General features: G+C 34.8%; 1 protein-coding gene across 3 annotated transcripts in view; it reads right to left on the bottom strand.

The window, feature by feature from the left end:
* The window catches only part of syt2b (synaptotagmin IIb), a 53,441-nt gene that overhangs the window by 10,522 nt on the left and 26,966 nt on the right, over positions 1-15,953 (bottom strand). The window contains exons 1-4 of one of the 3 annotated variants that reach the window (XM_073851770.1): positions 13,448-13,587; positions 6,366-6,606; positions 4,887-5,047; positions 906-1,037 (exon numbers count right to left, since the gene is read on the bottom strand). In XM_073851770.1, the coding sequence (XP_073707871.1) occupies positions 906-1,037; positions 4,887-5,047; positions 6,366-6,579 (507 nt within the window). In that variant the 5' untranslated portion in view covers positions 6,580-6,606; positions 13,448-13,587. Of the gene's footprint in view, positions 1-905; positions 1,038-4,886; positions 5,048-6,365; positions 6,607-13,447; positions 13,588-15,953 lie in introns of those variants that run through there. The other 2 variants (XM_073851769.1, XM_073851771.1) reach the window with 2 other exon arrangements.

Raw genomic sequence — 15,953 nt, 5'->3', positions numbered from 1 at the left:
AAATACTCCATTTATTTTCTGAAGAATACATAAACACATTTAAAAAATAAAAAACAGTTTTTTTTCACCAAAACCCGTAGCTTTCTGTAAATGTTTGGTTGTAGTAAAAGCACCTGCAGATCAGTCATGCTTGCATTTTTCATGTTTGCGTTAAAAAAATGTCTTTCAGTTCACTCATACATGTGAAAAGTGGGCTGAGAATTAAAAAAAAATGTGGCCCTGGAAGTCTTAAGTAGCACCGGTATATTTATAGCAATAGCCAAAAATACATTGTATGGGTCAAAATTATCGCTTTTCTTTTATGCAAAAAAATCATTGGGATATTAAGTAAAGATCATGTTCCATGAATATATTTGATAAATTTCCTACCATAAATATACCATAACATTTTTTGATTAGTGATATGCATTGCTAAGAACTTAATTTGGACAACTTTAAAGGTGATTTTCGCAATATTCAGATTTTTTTTGCACTCTCAGATTCTAGATTTTTAAATAGTTGTATCTCAGGCAAATATTCTAATCAATGGAAAGCTTATTTATTCAGCTTTCAGATTATGTATAAATCTTAATTTGAAAAAAATTGACCCTTATAACTGGTTTTGAGGCCCAGGGTCACAAATAGTTACAATCAAGCTCCGATTAGGACAGGAATCATGTGTTTGTGGTGTTTTTCCAGTGATTAAGGCATAATACCTTACAAATGGCTTTCAAAAAGCAAAAATGCTACAAAAAGCATTATTTTAGTGATAAAATGTGATATGCTTGAGCAAAACTATCACTAGTATTGGAATCAGCTCCCTAAATTTAGTATGAACCAAGTATTGGATTTCATTCAGCAGATATGATACAGGGCGGTGTTATTAGTTTATATGCCAGCAGGTAATGTCATTAGTTTCTCCTAACCTTGTTATCCTGGAAGTCGTAATCCAAAGAATACTGAAGCTTTCCAAGTTTCTCCACTTCTTTTTCCTCTTCCTCCTTCTCCTCCTCCGTCAAACCAGTTTCTCCTTCTTCATCATCATCATCCTGTTGTTTCTGTGGGGCAAATGGCAAATTGTTTTAGCGAGTCGACGTCTGGGATGAAAGCATATCTGGTTCCTGTCTATAAGCATGCCACAAGCTCAGGGCCCGGTCAGTTGCAGTCAGGTTGGAGAGATGCTTCTACCTGGCTTGATCTACTAGTTATCTGCCACAGCGGACTCGGAGTAATGTTGTCATTCAGGGCTGGATGTTGCAAACGACTCGAGTTCACAATTTTTCTTGGTGACACTTTTTCTGTTTGTTTATCTTGTCTTTCCAGAGATTAAATTCTAATTTCTTCTTTAATAAAATTACGTTTTGACTCTATATTCAAATTAGGTTTGGTAGTAAATGAAAAACAAAAGAGCTTTTATTGATATGCATAATTTGGCGTGCAAGCGTTTTCTCATCAGCTTGATAAATTTAACTGTTCGTCAGTGATACTCCAGGGAACGAGTGATGACAGCAATTTTTTAAGACGCCTTTGTGCTATTCTCGGCATATGAAATGCTGACATGTCGTTCTTGTGTGTTTTTGAACATCATCCAAAGTGCAGTAAGAGAAAAAATCTGTAATGTGCAGAATTAATTTTTTGTTTCCACAAATAGGTCACAATTCCAGCATTATGCAGTGGCCTCAAAAAGTATTTGAACACTAAAGACACACTTCAAAATGTCTGAAAGTCATTGCAGAAGCACGAAGGTTATAGAATATAATTATATAGAACAATAAAATAGAAATACATAGAAGGCCGATGATATAAAATTAGATAAGAATGAGAAAATATCAAACCAAGTGGCATTTGAGACACAACTGATGCTTGATTTTGATATCTAATGCAATGACATTAAGACATTTATAAGTGTGGCTAAAGCGTTTAAATAGTTTTAAGATTCACTTTATGTGAAGATGATGCATCTGAATCTTTCTGCATTACACCTTGACAAAAATATCATTTAGGGCTCAAACTATTAACTAATTTACCCAGGTTTTCAATTTTGTAATAGATGCTTTAATGTGCCACCAAAAAAATTGTCACTCTCAAGTCAGTTCCTAACCATATCCATATAGAAACAAATTAAAGGGCACAGCAGAATATGTGCTAATATTAAACACAAATTTTTAGAGAATTCAAGTGTGTTTTTTAAAAATTCAGTACATCATATTTGTTACGTTAAACTGAATTGATTATATGATTTTAGAACATAAGCTTATATGACAAGCATATAGTTAAGGTTTATCAGGACTTTTAGTGCAGTTAAAACAGCCATGCCCTTTAACACATGCATTCATTGTGAGTCTTGTGGGGCGTCTCTTACTAACTCCAAACATCTTGCCAGTATAAGTGAGTTAATAATTAGTTATTCCATTCACACCTCCTACACAAGTACGACTCTTTGTTATTGTATTATGACTTTTTTTTTGGCCCACTTAAGTGGGGTTTTCATTTGCATTGTAACTTTCCTTTGTTTTTAATCGTATTCTTGTCAAGCAGCAGGTACAAAAGGCTTAAAACAAGGAAGTTACAACAGCCATTCCATCCAATCCCAACCACGCGGTGCTAGCACTCAGCGGCCAAACAGCTGTGCCGTTCATCAGTACACCTACCGTAGCGCCGACGCCCATGAGCGTCAAGAAATGCGGCGCATTAGACACATAGTGGGAGGAAGGAGAGCAGAGAGAGAGGAAGAGGTTGAACTCACGACACACCAGAAAACAGAACGAAAGACAGTCAAGACAGTAAACAACACCAAGAGCACCATTTGGAGAAATGACACACTGCCATGTTTAAGAAATCTGTATGCAAAGAGGTTTGGAAAAAAATTCTGGCATGAAGTTTTTAGAAATCAAACTATAAAATGAGCGCTTTTTCGGTACATTTCAGTAAGACTGTAGACCACTAAGTGATACATGTTATTATGCCATCTCATGCTAATATAAGGGTAACAATATGTTTCTGAAAACTTTTAAGTCTTTGTAATAATACTTATCTAACCTTATAGATATTAATGACAAAATGCTAGCGCATATATATATTGTTTTCCTCAAACATGCATCTTTGCGAGATAGGAAACTACCTGGAGATCATTAAAAGTAGAGATTTTCGCTGACTTTTTTTGTTGTTCAAATTGATTCAATAAAAAAGCAGTGATGCATTCAGAAACAAATTAAGTTACTTTCTTTAGGAGTTACTAAATCATTCACTCAACCAGTTTGTTCATAAGCACTGATTCATTCAGTGACAAATCAAGTAACTGTGTTTGAGTCACTGAATCATTCGCTCAACAGATTTGTTCAAAGCACTGATTCATTCAGTGACAAATCAAGTTGCTGTGTTTTAGTCACTGAATCATTCGCTCAACAGATTTGTTCAAAACCACTGATTCATTCAGTGACAAATCAAGTTGCTCAATTTGTTCAAAACCACTGATTGATTCAGTGAAAAATTAAGTTGCTGTGTTTGAGTCACTGAATCATTCGCTCAACCAATTTGCTCAAAACCACTGATTCATTCAGTGACAAATCATGTTGCTGTGTTTTAGTCACTGAATTATTCACTCAACAGATTTGTTCAAAGCACTGATTTATTTAGTGACAAATCAAGTTGCTCAATTTGTTTAAAAGCACTGATTGATTCAGTGACAAATCAAGTTGCTGTGTTTTAGTCACTGAATCATTCGCTCAACCAATTTGTTCAAAACCACTGATTCATTCAGTGACAAATCAAGTTGCTCAATTTGTTCAAAACCACTGATTGATTCAGTGAAAAATTAAGTTGCTGTGTTTGAGTCACTGAATCATTCGCTCAACCAATTTGTTCAAAACCACTGATTCATTCAGTGACAAATCAAGTTGCTGTGTTTGAGTCACTGAATCATTCACTCAACAGATTTGTTCAAAGCACTGATTGATTCAGTGACAAATCAAGTTGCTGTGTTTGAGTCACTGAATCATTCGCTCAACCAATTTGTTCAAAACCACTGATTCATTCAGTGACAAATCAAGTTGCTGTGTTTGAGTCACTGAATCATTCAGTCAACAGATTTGTTCCAAAGCACTGATTCATTCAGTGACAAATCAAGTTGTTCAATTTGTTCAAAACCACTGATTGATTCAGTGAAAAATTAAGTTGCTGTGTTTGAGTCACTGAATCATTCGCTCAACCAATTTGTTCAAAACCACTGATTCATTCAGTGACAAATCAAGTTGCCGTGTTTGAGTCACTGAATCATTCGCTCAACCGATTTGTTCAAAAGCACTGATTCATTTAGTGACAAATCAAGTTCCTGTGAAAGTTTTACAACTTTACAATTTGTAATGTTGATTATAATATGTAGTTGCACAAAAAATGTAAGTTAATCAATAACTTTTTGTTTGATAATAACAATATTAACCTCACAATTGTACTGTTGGTTTGAATTCTATAACATTATGTCATGACACATACTATATATGTGAAATGTACATACATAATAAAAGCCACTCATTTCATAAAATGATTTTTAAAGCTCCTATCTGGTTCTTATCGAAATCACATGAGCTGCACACTTCTTTTGGAACATCCAGTGTATCATTTCTCTTCAAAGAAAACAAAACACTCACATTACTCACGAACACAATAAAGTAAACCATGAAGCTAATCACATAACAGACTCTCCTTCATTATCAGTGCAACCCACACTAAAGTGAGGCTTGTTTTCATTTCCTAATGATGCAACACTAATTTTTGTTGATGTGCACCATTAGTACAGAAGTTAATACAGTTTAATTCTAAAAATTAAAACAGTCTGAAGTGTGCATCAGTTGTTTAAACTACAATATGTAATGCTGTCAAGTTGGGTGCCATTGAATGCTGTTACATACATCTCCACCCTGCATGTTCTTCATGTTGAAGCCGTCCTTTCCCTTTTTGCCTTTCTTGTTCTTCTTCTTCTTACAGCAGCATTTCTTAATGATACAGAAGCAGCAGGTGAGGATGAGGAGGGCAGCCACTACAGCGATGGCGATGAGCGCCCATGGAGGCACTGCAGAGCATTTACGGGATAAAAATCAAAGAGATTTATTCAGATGACAGTTTGTCACCGAGCAGTGTGAAAGGGTTGATTCTTAAAGGTTTTTTATTTCTGAAATGTGACCCTGGACCACAAAACCAGTCGTAGGTAGCACGGTATATTTGTAGCAATAGCCAAAAAACATTAGGATATTAAGTAAAGATCATGTTCCATGAAGATATCGTGTAAATTTCCTACTGTAAATATATTAAAACCTAATTTTTGATTAGTAATATGCATTGCCAAAAATTTCATTTGGACAACTTTAATTTTTTTGTACCTCAGATTGCAGATATTCAAATAGTTGTATCCCGGTCAAATATTATCTTATTCTAACAAACCATATCAATGGAAATGAAAATCTTATTTATTCAGCTTTCAGATGATGTATAAATCTCAATTTCAAAAAATTGACCCTTATGACTGGGTTTGTGGTCCAGGGTCACAAATGTCAACCAAAAATGTAGCATTCCATCACTTGCTTACCAGTGGATCCTCTGCAGTGAATGGGTGCCATCAGAAGTCCAAACAGCTGATAAAAACATTACAATAATCCTCAAGTGATCCACACCACTCCAGTCCATCAATTAACATCTTGTAAAGCCAAAAGCTGCATGTTTATGCGAAACAAATCTATTAATAAAGACATTTTAACTTTAAATCATTGCTTCTGGTCAAAATATGAGTCCATTATCCATAATAACGCTTCCTCTAGTGAAAAAGTCCATCTCATGTTGTCCTCTCTCATCAAAATCCACCTACATATATGTTTAAATCTGTTTTGGACTGGTATCACTTATAAATGATCTGTGCCGATTTCTCTCCTAATTCAGACGAGACAACTATTTCACTGGAGAAAGCAATATTATAGACAGAGGAAATTAAAATAGTCTTAATGGTGTATTTGCTTCTTATAATCAAGCAGTTTTTTGCTTCTCAAGATGTTCATTGAGGAATTGGAGTGGTGTGGATTACTTGTGGATTATTGTGATGTTTTTATCAGCTGTGTGAACTCTCATTTTGACGGCACCCATCCACTGCAGAGGATCCATTGGCGAGCAAGTATATTCTCAAGTAAATTCTCAGCGAATTAAAAGTTTTGGGTGAACTATTCCTTTAAGTTGCTCTTTATTCCATTGCACTTCTACTGTAGATCAGAAAGAAGGTTGGTTTAGTCAGATATCTAGACAATTTGTCCAGTGTTTAAATCCATAAAACATCTTCAGCATAATGATACACTATTGATTTTCCTCGATCTAGCGGGTCTATAAAACATCTCAGCAAAACTTACATGGGATTTTATCGATCTCATTGAGGAACTTGCTTTTGATTTCCTCAAAGACATCATTCTTGTTGACGGGTGCCTCGGACTCGGTGGAGTTGTCCGCAGGTGTGGAGACGGCGGGAGCCATCGTCATGGTGTGCGACGGGTGGGTGCCGCCGAGTCCCGTAGGCTCCGGGCCCACCATGGCTTCAGGCTTCTTCTTAAAGAGGTTCCACTTCATGATCTCTGGTTTGACCACTCAGGGACGCTGAAAAATAAAGTTTAAACAGCATTGAGAAGACCAAACACATCTAAAACAGAACCTACATTGAAGTCTGGAATGCTTTTTGATCTTAAGGATGATAAAAACAATTGTAGCCTTCAAAAACATCAGCGCGCTACTAGCTTTTATGTAGGAAGTGCAAAGGCTGTAGCTTTTAAAGTAAAACTCAAATGCAATTTTCACAGTATATTTATTATGATGAGAAACTTCAAACCAAGAGCTTCTTCTTAAATACAAAAACAAGGATGAAACCTCTCAGAAGCGACATGGACGGCACTTTTTAATAACAAAATGGATGGCCTTGCATTTAAATAATGAAAGGGAGAAATAAAGCTTCAGAGCTTCAGGCCGTTAAAGGATGCAGCGCAAGATAAACGACAGAACACCGCACTGCAGGACAAAGCATGAGACAGTTTGTACTGGGACGCCTCAGTGCTTTCGACTTGTTCCTGTAAATTTTGCACCAATTTTTGCTTTAGGTTATTAAAACAACATTATTCCTTGTGTTACCTAGAACACCCTGGCATAGGAGAGATTTCTTTCTCTGATTTGACATTCACTGCAGCATGCACCTCCAAAATGTCAGATAATATCAGCTGTCACTGCAGATAGCTTCTCACAACCTTGTGAATGAAAACCCATAAAACTTATGACTGTAAATGAGGGCAGCTCTGCTGGCAGGCTGTACATTCTGCTAGATAATATTTAATATGAAATGAAACAGCAGGACGATGCAGTCTTAACAAGGAGCTCTGATGTGTATAGAGATAAATACGTGGATTAAATGATAAACAAAGAGGTCTGAAATTAGATCCTGGATTTATTTTTGCGACAATGCGGTAACAAAACAGATGCATAAATGCTGGATGTGATTATAATCCTACAATCTAGAGAATACATGTTTAGCTGTAAAAACCATTTGAGTTTTGTTTTCCATTTTTAATGTTTTTTTAAAGAAGACTCTTTTGCTCCAGGCATGCATTTACTTCATCCAAAGTGCAGCAAAAACAGTACAGTTTTGAAATATTTTTACTATTTAAAATAACTGTTTTCTATTTGAACATATTTTTAAAATGTAATTTATTCCTGTGATTTCAAAGCAAAATTTTTAGCATCATTACTTCAATCTTCAGTGTCACACGATCCTTCAGAAATGATTGCTGCTCACAAAACATATTATTATTACGTTGAAAACAGCGGAGTAGAATTTTTTTTAACAGCATTTATCTGAAAGTATACTGATTTAAAGTATCCTTGCTAGATAAAATGATTAATTTCTATAATTTAATTTCTTATCATTCTATTCATCAAAGAATCCTGAAAAATATACTCAACTGTTTTAAATACTGATAATAATAATGAATGTTTCTTGGACAGCAAATCAGCATATTAGAATGATTTTTGAAGGATCATGTGACACTGAAGCCTGGAGTAATGATGCTGAAACCTAAGCTTTGATCACAGGAATAAATTACATCTAAACAAATATTGAAATAGAAAACAGTTATTGTAAATAGTAAAACTATTTTACTGTACTTAAGATCAAATAAATGCAGTTCAAAAACTTTTAAATGGTAGTGTATATATTAACTGTAGAAAAATAATTTATATAATTTAATTAGTTTTTATTATATTATTTTTAAAAAGTATTAACATATTACAATACAAATGTTTAATGTAAAATAATTCATTAAATATTAAAATAATTATTTAATTTATTCTTTTTTAATTATTTAATTTAATAATGAATACATGTTCACCTAAGCAGACGGGTATTTTACTGTGTGTCTCAGTGTCAGCAAGAGCTTCTATGCAAATTGTTAACGAAATCATATGATTTAGAAGGTGTAGATTATTAAAGTATTAATAAAATAATTAGTTTTAATGGACACTAATATATTCTGTAAGTTTTAAATGAGAAAATGCATACTTATTAGTGGTAGACTGATATGGGTTTTGCAGGTAGAGATACCCAGAGATTTACTTTAGCCTTATTAAATGAGATGTAAAGAAAATTGCTCAAATGAAAATTTCACACACTATTAATTAACACTTAATCAGCTCTCTGTGCACCGGATAAATACAAAACATTCAAGAATCAAAGCAAAGTGTCTGTGTGTCTGTTTACATGCAGTCTGCTGAAATGTATGTATTATATGTGACCCTGGACCACAAAACCAGTCATAAGGTTCAATTTTACAAAACTGAGATGTATACATCATATGAAAGCTCAATAAATAAGCTTTCTATTGATGTATGGTTTGTTAGGATAGGACAATATTTGGCCGAGATACATCTATTTGAAAATCTGGAATCTGAGGGTGCAAAAAAATCAAAATACTGAGAAAATCACCTTTAAAGTTGTCCAAATTAAGTTCTTAACAATGCATATTACTAATTAAAAATTACATTTTGATATGTTTACAGTAGGAATTTTACAAAAAATCTTCATGGAACATGATCTTTACTTAATTTCCTAATGATTTTTGGCATAAAAGAAAAATCAATAATTTTGACCCATACTATGTATTTTTGGCTATTGCTACAAATATACCACAGCGACTTAAGACTGGTTTTGTGGTCCAGGGTCACATATATGGTCTCTGTCACTGCACTAGCTTCAGCTCTCCAGGATTTTCTGCTCTTGTATCTGAGCTAGCTACACTTGAGAAAAACAATCTGTGATTGCCTCCTTTCCCGCCAGCCACCAATAAACAACCATAAATACTAATCAATACCAATCTAAACAAAGCCAGCTATTGACTATCATTTGTACTCTGTTCTTCTCTAAAAGAATCAAATGGGCTTGATTTAGCAAATGCACATCTCCCTTCCAATCCATGCTGGATAAATCTCCAAAATGACAAGATCCTCAGCCTCCACCCCTCAATGCATGCAAAAACCAATCTGCACTACTTAGGTGGCAATCACTGGTGATACCAGCGTTGGAGGGGATGCATTGATTTTCTGGAGCAGCTCGACATCTATCTGCTGTTCTCAGTCGCCACAGAGCTCACCTGCTGCGTGCCACTGACATTTGTGCTCAGAGTTGCTTTATTGACTGACGACGCTGTGTCACCATCTCTGTTCCCCAAGAGTAGAGCATGTGATGAAAGCGCCCTTTACACGATCACACCCTGATAGTTATGAGGAACCTCCGCCAAACCTGGTGTGAATACAGGGCTTTTGATCAGTCTGTGGGGCTTGGCCATTTTCCCAATGCGAATGTCATAACTCTTCAATAAAGTCCTGAACTACAACAATCAGCTCTGTGATTAATTACAACACATCAAACTTCAAATTAAAGCAAAAATAAATAAATAAATAAATAAATAAATAAATAAATGGAATTATTAGGTATTATTATAGAATTTTTAAACATTATATAATAAGATATTAATTTTTAGATTGTTTTTTATTTTTTTTTAGATATTATTGTATTATTTACATATTTATTTTGTTGTTTTACAGTATATTATATATATTTATAAACTTTGATTCACAATCACAATTAATATTTTAATAAATAAAAAATATGTATTAAACCTTATTAATTAAATATAATTTATTATTTAGTTATACATAAATATTGTGTGTATAATAACATAAAATATATTAATATATTACATTAAATACATTTTATACAGAAAATATCTAAAAAGGAAATATATGTAAACATTTGAAAATAAAATAAAATAAAATTTTAAAATAATAAAATAAAATTAAATTAAATTAAAAGTCCATGACCATGACCGAATATACAGAAAACACCAAAAATGAAAGGTAATTTTGAAATAAAAAAAATGTCCTGGAAAAAACATTAAAAAAATGAGGAAATATGTAAACTAGTGAAAATAAAATACAATAAAAATGTCCATGACCGAATATACATAAAACATTAGAAAATAACATAACATGTATAAAAATAAAATAAAAAAAATTAACTTATTAAATAATAAAAAATTAAGACATTATTATTATTATTATTATTTCCGTTTATATATATTTAAATAATATATTTTTACATTTAATTATTTATTGTTGTAAATATTAATTTATAGGCTTTGATTCAAAATCACAAACTTTTACATATTTTTTAATATCTAAAATATTATGTATTAAACATTATATGTGAATATAGTGTCTGTATAATAACAAAATATAGTAATATATTACATTAAATACATTTTAAAATATTGATAAAGTATTGATTAAATAAACGTACATATTATAACTTATTTTTTATATTTTAATATTTAAAAACAATAGTTTATACATTTTGATTCGCACGAAGCCACAAACCTTTAATATATTTTAAAAGTAACTACTTGATTATAATAATTATATAAGTATAATAATTTGATTTGGATAGTTACGATCATATCTGTCTATCGATCCATCCTTACATGCATACATATCCAGGAAAAAAGGTCAAATATATAGTATGAATGCACTGTAAGATGAAATGTACATGTAAATCTATACTGATTTGTTAGGTCTAAAGAGGATGAAGCTGGAGCTGTGATCTGTCTGAATTGTGGAGACAAAAGAGCATCCAAGACACTCGCACAGAACTGGGATATGCGGTCAGTCGGCGCGTGGAGTTTCACCCTGATTATGTGTGTCTGCGACGGTGACACACTCTGGATTTAGACATACATTCGTCTAGATCACGACCGACCTGGAAACCGAAGAAATTAGAGACTGCAGAGTGAGAGTTTGCTTCTGCTGGTGTGGAAAAACCTGAGAAACAAATCCATGAGGAAATCAATAAGGTTAGAAATCGCATCTACAATAAGGCAAATCAAATTATAGGTAAAGACCAACCTACAAGCAGTGATCTTTATGTGCTCTGTCATTGATATGCTGTTATTTTATGTACTTCTTAACTGCCTTAAAGACCCTGTTAGCATTCACACTCTTCTGAGAAATATCCTTACGCAAGCAGAGAGCTTCATAAACGTCTGGTCTTATGAATGGAGACAGAGAGTCGCATCTGCTTCAGTGGCACAGCAGCTAGCATGACGACTATCCTCACGCAACCCTGATAACATCCATTTACAGTAGTATCTACACCCTCGGCAATGACATCTGTACTGAAGAGCCTGGTTATCTCAGAGATTTCACGCTCTTAACACCTTCACTGAATCTCAATGAAATGCTGTTTCTGGAATATCTGAAAATATCTGTGGCAGACAGTCCTGCAAATCCTGAAAAGTGCCAGATTAAAGAAAAATCAATAACCAGTCAAATAAGCCAGTAAAGCAACACCACCCATCTGAAATAACCGGCACAGCTGGTCACTAGCATATGTAGTGTTCGCCTGCTTAGATGAGGAAAAGATTGTTTGACTGATGTTTGAAAGTTTTTTTACATTATGTTTAGGGACAGATTTATCCAAATATGAAAAAATAAAATAAAAAAAGTCCAAGACCAGATAAACAGAAAACATGAACAATGAGAGAGAACACATGTAATCTTTTAAAAATAAAATAAAATAATTTAAATTAAATCAATTTAAATTAAATTAAAAAAAAAAAAAAATTGTTGACCAAATATACAGAAAACAAGAAATAAGAGGAATTATATATATATATAAACTTTTGAGGAAAAAAAAAAAAATAAATAATAATAATAATAAATATCAATATATATATATATATATATATATATATATATATAAAATAATTAAAATAAAAAAATAGAAAAATAAAATAAAATAGAAAATCTTTAAAATAAATAAATAAATAAAATATATAAAAAAAATCCATGACACAAAACAACAAATGAGATGAAATATATATTTATGAACTTCTGAAAAAAAAAAAAAAAAATAAATAAATAAAAAATCCATGACTGGATATACAGAAAACAACAAACGAGAGGAAATATATATATATATAAAAATATGAAAATATATAAATGAAAAAATAAATAAATAAATAAATAAAATAAAATAAAACAGAAAAAGAAAATAAAGCAAAAAAGAAAAGAAAAAAAGGCCATATCCATCACCGGATATACATAAAACATCAACAAATGAGAGGAAATACTGCAAATATAGAAAAATAAATAAATAAATAAAATAAAAAATAAAATAAAATAAAATAAAAAGTAACTGGCTGTACAGAAAACATTAAACATAAACAAATAAATACATAAATAAATTTAAATAAAATACATAAAAAATATGTTAAAGTACATTAAATAATATATAAACTAATTTTACAGCAGTGTCAGTCTGTGACCAGCTGTACTAAAAACAAATTCAACTTACAAGTACAATATCTTTTTTTTTTCTTTGTTACAGCCAAAACTTCAAAAACAAAGCAGAAAATACGATTTAAAACTGTGTGGTATCTTTTAAAGATTTAATGCAGCTAACCATAACAAAACTTTTGCAAATTTATTGATTAATAATCTAAACCAGCACTAACTAACATAACCCAGCCTGGACCGATATGGAGTTAATTTTAGCAGGGTAGAAACAACATATGCTCTGTCTCAAACATATATACAGTAGCTTTATTCAAGTGGGCTAAGACTAGCAATTGAGTGGTTATTTTGTAAGTTTCTGTACATCTTGTACCCAAGATTCTACATCAAGCAACTTGATCTTCAGGGCTTCATGCATTCATGTCCCGCTCCAAACTCACTTCTGATTTAAGGGAGTGAAGGCAAACTCTTTACGATGCAGCAGGCGAAACAAAAACAACCTGCCGTTGTCCTCGCAAACAACTATTGAACAGCGTGAAAAATGTCAGCATGCTTTTCGGATTGGCGTCGATCGGGGGGTGGGGTCTTGCAGAAATGGGAAAGCCCTTACCAGGCAATAGTTCTGTCCTCCCTAATGGAGCCACCCATCCAAAACAGGACAGCAGCAGAACGCTTCACAGGCTAGAGCGCATCCCGCGATCTCACTCGCATCCGCACAACCTGCAGTCCCCCCACTGCAGCACAGTCTGAGTCTGGCTGGTGCACGCTCCCCGCTCTTTCATTAGACACAAACCTCTCTCTTTCAACTTTAGCTCATAGTCGCTCTATCGCTACCTTTGAACTCTCTTCTGTTCTTGCGTCCCGTTTAGCGTTACTCTCTCTCTCTTCCTGCTCCCTCCTGTCTCTCCCTCTCTCTCTCTCTCATTAGGGATTCTGCTCACACTCGGCCGAATGCAGTGTGCTACGCCCTGAACCGCTAGTGGAGGACAATCTCCACTGATCAATATGTAAAATCGTCCCCCCCTCGGGGACACTGCGCGGGTTTGGCTGCTGAAATGTCAGGGGGAAACTGTCCAGGTGTTGAGCGAAACTTGTGCGGCGTGTGGGAGGGAAACATAATAACAAAGACAATACGATGCAATTTCTCATGTGCGTCTCACGGGGCCGGTCTGTAATAAACCGGGAGATGTGCGGTACGCAATCCTGAGAGGAAAAACAAAATGAAGGAATCTAAACTATACGTGCCGCATTTACTGTCAACTATGACATTCACTAGACGGCTTCACATTATGCGTCACATTATTATGGAAATATTCATAAAAATAGCCAGGGTTACAGCTAGTGCTGAAATTTTTGGTGAGGGCAGCAGTGCTGGCATGAGCGGTTATACATGGTTGTTTTTGACTAAAATAAGTTAAGTGCAGTGTTTAATCAGCTACAATACTCGGCGTGAGCCAGGAACCCTGTGTTCTGTCGCATTTAAAGCACAAACTGTTCCTGGGGAAAACTGATTTTGATGGCTGAATGGCAGGCAAGAGAGACTAAACATTCTGGGAATTAAACTAATAGGTAAATAAACTAGTTTTACATTGTATTATATTACATTTTACATTGTTGAGTGGTGCTTTCCTTTGCAAAACTCACTGCTAGTTGCTGGGATGTTGTGGATGGCTGCTAGGGTGTTCTGTATGGTTGCTAGGGAATTATGGGTGGTTGCCAGGGTGTTGCTAGGGATTTGTGAGTGGTTGTTAAGGTGTTAGATTGTGGAGTGGTGCTGTTCTGTGCAAAACTCATCGCCATGTGTTCTGGATGGTTGCAAAGATTTTGCTTGGGAGTTGTGAGTTGTTGCTAGGATGTTGCTAAAGAGTTGTGGGTGGTTACTAGAGTGTTGCTAGGGGGTTGTGTGTGGTTTCTAGGGCGTTAGATTGTTGAGCGGTGCTTTCCTGTGCAAAACTCACCGCCATGAAGCTAGGATGTTATGGGTGATGGCTAGATTGTTGCTAGAGAGTTGTCAGTGGTTGCTAGGATGTTGCTAGAAAATTGTGGGAGGTTACTAGAGGGTTGTGTATGGTTGCCAGGTTTTAGGGTGGCTGTTGAGTGGTGCTTTACTGTGCAAAACTCACAACTATGATGCTAGAATATTGTGGGTGATTTCTAGGGAGTTGTGGGTGGTTGCTATAGTTGATTGTTATGTTGTTGCTATAGTTGGTTGCTATATTGATGAGTGGTGCCTTCTTGTGCAAAACACCATGATGCTAGGATGGAGTGGGTGGTTGCTAGGAAGTTGTGACTGTTGCTAGGATGTTGGTAAAGATTTGTTAGTGGTTGCTAGGGTGTTGTGTGTGGTTGTTAGGGTTCTAAGCTGTTTGTTGAGAGGTGCTTTTCTGTGCAAAACTCACTGCCATGATGCTGGGATGTTGTGGATGGTTGCTAGGGTGTTCTAGGTGGTTGCTAGGGAATTATGGGTGGTTGCGAGAGTGTTGTGTTTCTAGATTTCTAGGGTGGTTGTTGAGTGGTGCTTTACTGAGCAAAACTCACAACTATGATTCTAGGATATTGTGGGTGGTTGCTAGGGTGTTCTGATGGTTGCTATGGAATTATGGGTGGTTGCTAGTGTGTTGCTAGGAAGTTGTGGGTGGTTGCTAGGGTGTTAGATTGTTGAGTGGTGTTTTCCTCTGCAAAACTCACAGCCATGGTGCTAAGACGTTGTGGGTGGTTAGATTGTTGCTAGGGAGTAGTGAATAGCTGCTAGGATGTTGCTGAAGAATTGTGGGTGTTGCTAGGGTGTTGTGTGTGGTTCTAGGTTGGTTGTTAAGTGGTGCTTTACTGAGCAAAATTCACAACTATGATGCTAGGATATTGTGGGTGGTTGCTAGGGAATTATACGCGTTTGCTAAGGTGTTGTTGTGGAGTTGTGGGTGGTTGCTAGGGTGTTAGGTAAGGGATAATCAACGGTTTGCCGTGCATTAAAGGATTTTAAATGCACGACGTGGAGGCTGATAACCACCCGACGCGAAGCAGAGAGAGAGAAAGAGAGATGACAGTTGTGTTTGTGTGTGTATATGAGTACCTGCCTGCATGATGTGCGTCTCTCTCTACAAACAACGAATTCATTC

This window comes from Garra rufa, chromosome 12 (genome assembly GCF_049309525.1).
Source record: "Garra rufa chromosome 12, GarRuf1.0, whole genome shotgun sequence".
In the NCBI taxonomy this organism is placed as follows: Eukaryota; Metazoa; Chordata; class Actinopteri; order Cypriniformes; family Cyprinidae; genus Garra; species Garra rufa.
The sequence above is the reverse complement of the archived record's forward strand: the minus strand, read 5'-3'. Positions and strand labels throughout refer to the sequence as shown.